Source organism: Dioscorea cayenensis, chromosome 3, assembly GCF_009730915.1.
Source record: "Dioscorea cayenensis subsp. rotundata cultivar TDr96_F1 chromosome 3, TDr96_F1_v2_PseudoChromosome.rev07_lg8_w22 25.fasta, whole genome shotgun sequence".
NCBI lineage: Eukaryota > Viridiplantae > Streptophyta > Magnoliopsida > Dioscoreales > Dioscoreaceae > Dioscorea > Dioscorea cayenensis.
This window is the reverse complement of record NC_052473.1, coordinates 12468938-12480065: the sequence shown is the minus strand read 5'-3', so window position 1 is coordinate 12480065 and position 11128 is coordinate 12468938. Positions and strand designations below refer to the sequence as shown.

Sequence of the window (11128 nt, the reverse complement as noted above, 5' to 3'; positions counted from 1 at the left end):
CATAGCATCTTCACAAACAAGCATAGATATATACCACCTTATCAATCTTACATCATAACATTACATATAATATAAATTTATCTACAATAATTGCATCAAATATTTACTAAAGAAAATACCTTCTCCGATAAAATTGAAGAGATGTGCTAATTTTGATTCTTAAGCTATGCCATTTAGAAAAGAAGGATAAAATAGGAGGAAGAGATAAAGAGAGGAAGATGTGGTAAGGATAAGTGTCGTAAGTTGTGATATTTAAATAAAGGTGTTACAAAGAGTTTTAATTATAAAACTTATAAGAACTACAGTGTAAATATTTCATATAAAAATATAAAAAAGGGAGTTATAAAAAAAAATACATGTTTTACCGTTTTCAAAAGCTTCATGTACAATTTGTTAAATAACAGGTAAAGTGCGCATTTGGTAAATTTTTTTAAAAGATGATATTAAAAATAAAATAAATAAATAAAAATAAAAAAACCTTTTCTAGTTCATGGGCCATGCTAAACATTGCCTGATGGTTACAATCAACTTACAAATTTTATAAAAATATATTTGACCTTTGTTTTTTCATTTTCTTTCTACTATGGAGATGGAGATAATGATAATTTGTAATTGATTTTTTATTGCAAAGGTATATGAAAAAAATAAAAATAAATCCTACACATAAAATTAAACATTTTTTTTATTTTTCTAAGGGGAATGGAAAATCCTCGTCTAATTAGTATATAATTTTTTTCAAGAGATAATACATCCCTAAAATTTTATATAGTTTTAATTTTTTCCCCTAAAATTAAAATTTTTCCTATTATTTTGTAATAGATCACATTCATTTTTTTAAAAAATGAGTTTAAAATTGTTTCCTATATATTGTAAAAAAAAAAATGCAAAAACAATATTTATTTTTTAAAAATCCTTTTTTCTTATATTTACTACTTTTTTAAGTTTTTTATTTAAAAAAGTTAAATTGGCCATGAAGACAGCCTGGCCTATTTACGGGACGTACCTACACATCCTAGCTTCGGCCTGGCCTATAAAAATGAGCCCTATTCACAACCTAACTCAAATACTTTATTCTTGTACGCAGGTCACTTCATCAAGTGCAACTTCTGTTCGAGTTTGCAGGTATCAAGACTTTCAAATATGACATTCTCATTTTATAAATTCACAAATCCTAACTTGAGTTACCTCCAGCAAAACATAGCCTTTCTGCTTAGATGCATCTCATTACCACAACAATTACTCAATAAAAACCTCAATACAAAATTGTGTTGTAACCTTGATATTGCATGTATTTCGATGTCCATTTGCATATCTTTCAGCAGATGCCGGGCGTTCAACAGCAACATTGGTCATCAGAAAACAAAAGACCAGTGTATGTAGTCATGTTAACAAAATGAGGTTTCTTGTATTGAGATAATAACAAGAATCCCAATCAAAAATACTTTTAAAAAAACAAAAACACCTTTAACAATAAAATGTTCATGAGCTTGTTGTACAGGTGAATTATCATGAATATGCAGTCAAGATGGAATGGTATACAACAAGAGATTAGAAACTCTTAAGAAAGCTGGTTGATGATTGACTTGTAAGGCTGCTGCAGGCTGCTGCTACTCCCTTGAGTAACTTCAGCAAACCAGGATTTCCATGCCTCCAAATAGTGGGCAAAGAGATCACTCAAAGCTGGAAAAGGAGGACAAAGAAAGTTAGAGAATTATTTAAATTGAACAGATAAAAGCAGTCAGACAATAATTCTAGTTAAGAACATTGAACTTAACATAAATGCCTAGATACGGGGGTATAAGTGACTTTTGCAGACAAGTAGAGTGAAACAATTGTATCTCAAAGAACACAGATTTGATTTCCCTCTGCCTCATGTTATCAGAAGCCACATGGAAATTGCTTCCTTCCCATAATTTGAGGATCTGAAGTTGTCCAAGTATCAGACCTATTGTTCCACTTAGATTAGGTCACACTAGAGGAAACCAAAACAAACTCTCATGAGAAAGAACCAAAAGACTTTCTATCAACAGATTCTAATGACACAAAAGTCATTCAAAAATTCCTCACGCGTACCCATCACTATATATAGATGAGTGAAGCTCTCAAATTGATAAGATAAAGAACATAAATAACTAATTTAACTCTATCTTCATCTCTCTCTCTCTCTCCTATCAGGTTAACCTGAGTCTGACAGAACAGAAAGGCTTCAATTGTAAATTCCATTTTGCGGACAAAAACTTGTACCAATCACTGCTTCACATAAACAAATAGCACAAAGCTCCATTGTAAATTTTGGACAAAGCAGTTCCTCGCAGATGTCTAATTTTTTTGTTAAGAAATTGCACGTTGCGAAGGTTGCAATACCTTGTGGTAAATTAAACTAGATGATGTGAGAATATAAAATTATATCAGAACTTGCTTTGTTCATAGAAATAGACTAACATGGCCAAACAATATGCGATCTAAAGTCAGAACTAGTTTCTGCTTGAGTTTTAGGATTCCAACACACAATAATAAAAGAAATCAATAATGACATCAGAAACTAGAATCCTTTTTTGCTACAAGTCAGAAAATTTTTTTAAAAAAAAAAACCAACTTACTATTAATGCTTGAGAGCAGAATGAAAGATTCGGTGAACAGAATAGTTTCACAGCTAACGATTTAGAAAAAAGGCCAAAAAAAGGGATAGATACTAGTAAAAGAAGAGGAAAAGGGTCTAGGGCACAGACCGTTAAAATCAACATGGTAAGCCTTCCAGTTCTATTTCAAAATGGTAGGAGTAGAACTGTGGATGGAAAAGCCAAACATGCTATGGATAAATGAATAAATAATAACATGTTTAACACAGCTATCAATTTTGTTGTGCAAAAGAATTCTTGCAAAGGATGTAGTTAAGTTCATTATTCTCAATATAAACTGAAATAGATGAACAAGCCTTGTTCTAAATTGGCTTGAATTGCTCCATACTTACTGTCACTAAAGAAGCAAGTTCCAATGCATCATGTGCATGTTAAATCATATAGGATTAGTCAATGCTCATGCAAAAAGCATCTACCAAGTGGTCTACATAAAATCACCAAACAATCAAGTAATTGCTCCTCAAAAACTAGCTTTGGTCAAATGGCTGAAAAGCATTTGCAATAAATCATTTGTTGTTGATCACATAAAATCAATTGGTACAGCAGAATCACAACCTACCAGGAATAGGCTAAATAATACTGGCAAACTCAGAACATAATGAAACAGCTCCAAGGCAGGATATTCAAGGAAAAGAGCTCCATAGTTGCACATTCACAGCTAAAGGAATTTAACATATCACACTAAACGGAAAGAACAGTTTATCAGTGACAGTTTAACATAGTAATTAAGTTCTTTAACTAAGGTCCTTATTCATAATCAACAGATGCATCTTTCAGAGTAAACAATAGTTATAACAAGAAAATGGGTTAATAAAACAGGTTGGCTTGGAAAGCAGCCACTTTATGTTGAAAATATTGAAGTTTGGACTGACCTTGATTGTGATACTGTGGGCGAAAAGAAGAAGCCAAACTCTCCCAGTCCTGAACCTTGCTCCTGCCCATATCAGACTCATTGCCACCTTCTCTTGTTACACCACCAGGCTGGAAAGGGCCAAAAACATAACCTTTTGAAGTCTGCAATTGCTTCTGAGCTGCCAAATTGCAAGCCTTCAAGTCCTCTTTTCTCATTTGCAGGTTGTCAGGTTTCTTATCCACATAAGAGACTGATCTGCTCCTCTTGAAGTCCAAATTAGTGATCTCTGAACCAAAGGTTCTCTTCTTTATCTGTGATGTGCAGGGAGGTATGGCAACTGTAACACCCATGTCTGGCTTCCCTTGATTTCCCAACCATCGAAAGGCTGGTTTCTTTGTCACCACTTGTTGTGTCTGTAAAGAATATCAAAATATTCCTCATCAAATTACACAATTTCATAACAACAAGTTTTTCCAGTACATACCTTCTCTATGAGATTCATAGAAGACAAAACATTGGCTATGTCATACAGACGCCGAACTTTGGCTGCATTATCACCATAGTACCATAAATCAGTCACTAAACCCACAAAATCAGTCTGATAGAATCAAATTTAAAAATAATGTTTCCATACTCTTCATCTGTGTCGCATCATTGCAATCACCAAGTAGCAACCGTGCAGCCTCATCAAGCGAGACAGTGTCAGCCTGCTCACAATTTAGCACATCAGCTCCACACAGATCATCAACACATTGTATTACAGATATAGGCAAAACAAAGAGAGGATCACATTGGATGTGAGGAATAGCTTGACAAAATTCTGAGTGAGTTGGCCTAATGACTTTTCTTTCCTGTTGTCTGCTCATGTAAATAAATCATATCAATATCAATAAAAAACCAAAAGCAATTCAAAAGAAAGCAAGTAGAATTAGCATACCAGATCTCACATTTTTGTGGGAGCCACTGCTAGATTTGTCTTCCCTGATACCCTCTTCATGATCCATAGACCTGTCGTTCTCCTCTTCTTCAGAGACCTTCAAAGAGAGACAAACAAATATCAACTTCTAATTCCAGTTAATTTTTATTTAAAAAAAACAATTTTAAAAACACCATAAGACCTACTTGTGAACACTGATCATCACCAGGATATCGGGACAAATCTCGCAATGCCTCTTTCTAATCCATAAAAAATAAAAATGATAACAAACATATCAATCACTTGCAGCATAAACTAGGAAAAATAACCAAAAAGAAAGCAACACAAACCTTAAGATCCTCCAAAGCTTTCGGTATGCCTGAAAACCCAATCCACGAATAACGATTCTTTGCCTTCCTCGTCAAAACCTAATCAAGTTAAATTAAATATTAAAAAAAAACAAAGCAAAGCATTTTCAATACCAACAGCGATCAAATGTCAAAATAAATAAATAAAACATATACAATATGAAATTAGGGGTAAATAATCAGAACCCCCACCCCAACGCTCTCCATAACATTGACAATATCATAGATCCTTCGCCTCTCCACGCCCAACTGCTTCGCAGCATCATCAAGACTGATCGATTCCACATCATCCCGATTATACAAGCTCACAAAACTGCATTCATAAAAAAAGAGAAACACAAGATCAGAAACCCAAAAACACAACAAAATCAACATCACAACAAACAAAAACAAAGAGAAAATTTCAAAATTACTTAGAACACAAGAGCCCCAAAGACTTCTGTTTCCTGCTGTAAACCTGATGCCGATCTTCAGATTCAAGAAAACAAGGGGAAGCAATTGCCATTGCGATCTGGATCTAGATCGAAGAAATTGGAAGGGTTTTTGAGGAAAACCGGAGGAGGAGCGAGGAGGGAATGACCGTTGAAGCTCATGGGGTTTTATCACTGTTCTACGGTTGCGATTGCGGGCAAAAAAATTTTCAAAAAAAACAAAATTTTTAGTCCTTCGTTGGCTCCAATGGAAGATGGGGAGCGGGAGTCGCACGTGCGTGCTCATGGCTTGCGCGGTTCGTTTTCAAATTTTGCGAGAAAAGGCGGGAATTGTGTATGGACGTGAATGTCCTTTTTCTTGTGAGATGGGAGTTGCTGGGATGAGGAGGGTATTTTTGTCATATTATTGTGAATTACGCATCGACCGCTGTTGATTTTGAAATTCCCGCTATTATTTGATAAGGGAGGTTTTGAGATTGGGCTAGGATTAGTTTTTAATGGGAGTATGATTTTAGATTGAGGCCATGAAATCTAGGTGATTTTTAAAATCGTTGTTGTATATACTGTAGAGATTATGTGTATTTATTTTTTTATAAATCAAAATAAAATTAAATATTTGAAATATATATATATATATATATATTTAATTAATAATTGTTTATTAATGATAATATTTTAAAAACTATTATTAAATATAAGTATAAATTTATTCAAGTTTATGAACATTACTACAAGCAAAAAAAGAGTTGTATGATTGTATCCAACTTTTCTCAAAATTTTGAGATTTTAAAACATTAAAAAATAAATAAATAATAGTCATTCGCATCCTATGTTTTTTTTTTTTTGAAAAAAATTCTTAGATCTCCAATGAATCATTTAAGATCTAGGCATGTCCGTGGATCTAGCTCAGATAGGCTAGATATGTAGATAATAAAATTTAAGCTTGCCCAGACCCGCCCCATGCTTGGTAATATGGGCCTTAAATTTTGCCAAAGCCTGGCCGTATTTTATGACTTCAAACCAAGGCCCCCAAAATAAATTAATTTTTACATCAAACAATAAATCAATTATGAAAAAATTCACAATAATAGTAAGGAAAAATTACTGTTTACCCCTCATGAATTTCAAAAATTCCTAAACAGCCCCTCCAACTTTTGCACACCCCGGACAACCTTTCAGTTTTAATTTAAATTCCCTTTTACCCCCTCTCGGTCACTTCAACTGGGTTCTGTTTATGAATTTCCATTTTTGCCCTTGCAAATGGTGGGGAAAACCGCCCAATCACATCATCTTTTGCACTTTATACAATTTTTTTGCCTTCCTATTTAGCTTTTTTAAGACAAAGTTTAGAAGGCCGAGCACATCTTCTTCTTTTTCATCTTCTTTTTCTTCTCATTTGGTTTGTTCGATTTGAGTTCTGCCGGTTTCCGGATAAGGTGAGAATTTCTTCGTTGTCTCTCTCTTTGATCATTCTGAAAGAAGGGAGGGAGTAATAATTTATAAAAAATGCATGACTATTATGGAAAGTTTTTGTGCTATTGCTAGATACAACGGGGAGGAACGAGTGCTAATGTTCACGATGCTGACTTCTTAGGAATCAATGTTAGCTGAAATATATGAGCAATGGGGTCTCAATATTTTCCCGTGTCAGGGTGAAGTTTATCACACCCGATGGACATAAAACGATTTGTCCAATAAAAAACGAGGTTGACTTCCAGCGCATGTGTCACGTGTACTCCATCTTCAAATGCGCTGTAGTCGATCTTGTTGTTGAGACAGATAATGTGTCATTGTCATATCCTACTGAAAACGATTTATTCTCATTGTAAAGTTCTTCTCTTTTATGTTTATCCAGTCGTAGAAGTTAATTACTGTTTAATTATCCTAGTTACCGTTTAAATATATTATATTCCCATTTAAATATTGCTTTCTCAGTTTAAAATATTTTGTTACTATTTACATATTTGTTTTAACGTTTAAATTGTTTACTTACCGTTTTAAATATTTTATGTTTCCCTTTAAAACTTGTTTAGTTACTGTTTAAACATTTTATGCTCCCGTTTAAAACATTAACAGTTTCCGTTTAAACTTAAGTGTTGGTAGGAATTCAGACTCTGTGAGAGCTCCCGTTTGACCTCATGGCGACCCTGACGGTGTGGCATCCCTTCCTTCCTCGTCAGATCAGTCTGAAGTGTTGTCGTTGGATATCAGACAACGTTTCCAAGGCGTTGAACATTTCAGAGACGCGCTTCAAAATTTTGAAATCAAACGGAATTTTAACTTCAAATTCCTAAAGAACGAAAAACACCGGGTAACCGTGGAATGCGCTGTCAAAGGCTGTTAATGGCGTCTTCATGCATCAAAAGAATATAATGAAAAAAATACATTTAGAATCAAGACAATGCACCCGTCACACACTTGCGGTGGTGGAATTGGATCTGCGTCACCTCCAAAAGCGTCCAAAACATGGGTAAGCGCACGAGTGATTCAGAAGCTCAAGGACTGACCCTTGTACAAAGCCATAGACATTCAGAAGGACATGTTGAGGGAACATGGTGTCCACATTCCATATAAGCATGCTTGGTTGAGAAAAGAGCATGCCCGGGTGATCCTTAACGGCAGTGACATCTATAGCTACGATTTATTGCTTTGGTGCGTGGATAAGGTGGTTGGGACAAACCCCAGTAGCATTGCAATTATGGAAAGAGACGGTGAGCATTTTAAACGTGTATTCTTTTCTTTTAGTACATGTATTGTGGGATTTAAGAGGGCTTGCAGGCATCTGTTGTTTCTCAATGGTACCCATTTCCTTGGAAAGTATCGGGGTACTTTATTGGTGCCACAGGTAAAGATAGAAACAATGGTTTTTTCCACGTCGCCTTCGGTATTGTCGACAACAAGACCGATGCCAAATTAACTTGGTTTATTTCCAAGTTAGGTGATGCTTTATACAATGAAGGAAATTATCAAGAGATAATTACATTCGTGTCGGACAGGTCTAAGGGTCTTATGAACGCTATTACGAGAGTCTTCCCTTCTTCCCCACATGCATATTGCCTTTAACACTTGGAGGCCAATTTTATGAAAGCCAATGTCAGCCATATACTTTCGTATTGCGTGGGAATGCACGGCTAAAGAATTCAATGATATCATGAATGAACCGCATGCCACATCACCCGAAGCATATCAGTGGTTGATTCATAAATCGGATATGTCACGTTAGTCGAATTATCTGTTCAGAGGGGAATGCTGGGGTAAGATATATTCAAATATCGTGGAGTCGTTCAATGCGTGGATCAAAGAAGCTCGGCATTTACCGGTGACGAAAATGGTTAACTCCATAAGGTATTCGAATGTTGATTTATTTAACGCTTAAGATTTGTTCTTATTTTTTAAATTAATTTCATTGTTGTGCAAAAACCTTTGTCTGTGTTTAATTATCTTACTCTTTGCTTAAATTTTTCTCCTACCATTTAAACATATTTGTTTCTGTTTAAATATCAGTGTCCTTGTTTAAATATCTTACTCTTCGTCTAAAGTTTTCTCCTACCATTTAAATAACTTCGTATTCTATGTTGTACAGATTCAATTTGATGCGCATATCATGCAACCACCGTGAGCAAGCGAACAAATGGAAGACCTACTTATGTTGGTCGTTATATTGATGATCGTTATGAAGTGATTGACCAGTGCATCAACTCTTTAGATCTTGGCAATAGAACTTGCTCATGTCGCATGTGGCAAGTTTATGGTATCCCGTGCAAACACGCTTGCGCTGCAATAATGCAGACAGACACCAACGTTTATCGATTTATTAGCGGGTACTTCACTGTCGACAATTACAAACTGATGTGTAACGAAGCTATTTTCTCCATACCTGATAATGAGAAGCCTAGGAATGAAAATCGCGACCAGCGTTTGCGACTGCCTATGATGCGAAGGCAACCTAAGCATGCTAGATGAAAGAGGATCGAGTCGCAAGCATCCAAGATCCGCAAGTTATGTTGCAGCTGCTGCCACGTTTCATGTCACAATCGTAGATCTTGCAATGAAACTATTACCGACCAGGCATTGTAAATATAAACTATTATATAAAAACAAAAAAACTTATTTGAGTGTCAACTTTTGATATTTAAACAAAGAATTGTCTCTTAAACGTTTTACTCAAACATTTTTAGAATAAAAAATGGTATTTTAAATAAACAAAAAAGTTATATAGAAAACTCTAAGAATTTAAACAGAGACAACTATATTTAAACAATAACAACGATATTTAAACATAGACAATGGTTTTTAAACATGTATATACTGTTATTTAAACGCCAACTTCGAAACATAAGCATAAAACTAAGAATTTAAATAGAGACAATAATATTTAAACAAAAAATATTTTATTTAAACGATGTACAATGTTATTTACATGGTAACTCTATCGTACAAAATTATATGTCAATCTTCTTTTCGCCACCGTCGACGAATCCTCTTTTTAAGTGATGCCAGCTGCGCTCACTTCCTTTAGTATGTGGGTAACATACTTTAAGCGCAAGTAAGGGACGTCCGATTCCGATACCTGTAGCTTTTCATCGTCGAGCAGCTGTTCGATAAATCGCATAACGTAGATGGTGCAATCGACACTTCCTCGTTTCTGCCTTGAGGTGTCAGTGTCGTGGACAAGGGGGTAGTTTACAATCACCGATTCGCCGAGGTCCATATCGACACAATGGTCGAATAGTCTCCGCTGTCGAGATTTAGATTTTGATGTTAGAATCCCGACTAAAAAAGCACTGTTTATAAAGCAGAAGTTATCAAAGCACTTACCATCTATGGCGTCCTTGTCGTACTCCTTACTTACAGTAGAGGTATGGTGCATGTATTCCTGCCTCTCGTTATCAAGAATGACCAAATGGAAGTGGCCATTTATGATGATTAGAAGGATGACTATGTCAACATCGTGCAAGTTATGTGCGGCACTCCCATCATAACGAGAGCCGATTCACTTGCATCCTCCTGTCTGGACATGAATAGTACCAGCGGTCGAGTGATGGAGGCACGCTTCGCATATGGATATGGTACTCTTGTGAGAGATTTTTGGATTATGCAAACAAACGCGTCCATCACATCATCTGTCACCATTTCCTTCTAGTCCAGCATCGTGTATAAGCTGGCTCGTGTGGTGCTGACACAATCATTCTTCCATACGACAGTACTGTCATTACATAATAAAAGATAAAGTTAAACAGAGACTAACAAACTTAAATGGTAACTCATAACTTTAAACAGTGAATAAAATATATAAATGAAGACTCTAAAAGTTAAATAGTATATAACATATTTAAAGGTTAAATGCAAAAACTTAAACGGTAAAGAACAATATTTAAACGGTAACCCACTAAGTTAAATGATATTTATACTTATTAATCCATCCATCAACTAAGGAAGATCTTAAATAACTCCTGCTAGAACACTCTAGCCGCCCCTATCCGGGGTATTTCTTTTTCTTCGGTCGAAAGTCCGTCCGCACTTCCTTGGAATTATTGGTTGGCGAGGACCATACTGTCAACCATAGCCGCAACACTTGTCATTATTTTTTCATTACCAGATGTTGTTGTTGATAGTTGTGGGAGAGTTTCTCCCTTTGATGCGGCAATGATTTTGACCGAAGCAACGATAGCCGGTTCGACCAAAGCAACGATTTCATTGACAATACTGTCAACGATTTTCTTAACTGATGGGATGACGACAACATCTGTCGAAGTCACAATCTTTGCTTGTTCTTGTTGTAGAGGGATTGTGATTGTGTCTACACTTTGATGCGACACCATTGTCCGCCGGTTCCACCGAGATAGGGGATCTCTTTGGACATCGTATCGACTCTAGCTGCAGCTTCTTCAAGAATAATTTTCTTAGACACTGTCATTGTA

At 35.5% G+C, this 11128-nt stretch overlaps 1 protein-coding gene across 1 annotated transcript; it reads right to left on the bottom strand.

Moving 5' to 3' along the window:
* Nucleotides 1-1244: 1244 nt before the first annotated feature.
* On the bottom strand, nucleotides 1245-5423 carry LOC120249402 (E2F transcription factor-like E2FF). The gene is made up of 10 exons (XM_039257890.1): nucleotides 5190-5423; nucleotides 4969-5089; nucleotides 4759-4836; nucleotides 4615-4668; nucleotides 4430-4526; nucleotides 4283-4350; nucleotides 4127-4199; nucleotides 3977-4038; nucleotides 3512-3905; nucleotides 1245-1680 (listed from the first exon to the last, which is right to left on the bottom strand). Exons 1-10 carry the CDS (start codon nucleotides 5279-5281, stop codon nucleotides 1559-1561), a joined length of 1161 nt encoding a protein of 386 aa, XP_039113824.1. The 5' UTR covers nucleotides 5282-5423; the 3' UTR covers nucleotides 1245-1558.
* Between the last annotated feature and the right edge of the window lie 5705 nt (nucleotides 5424-11128).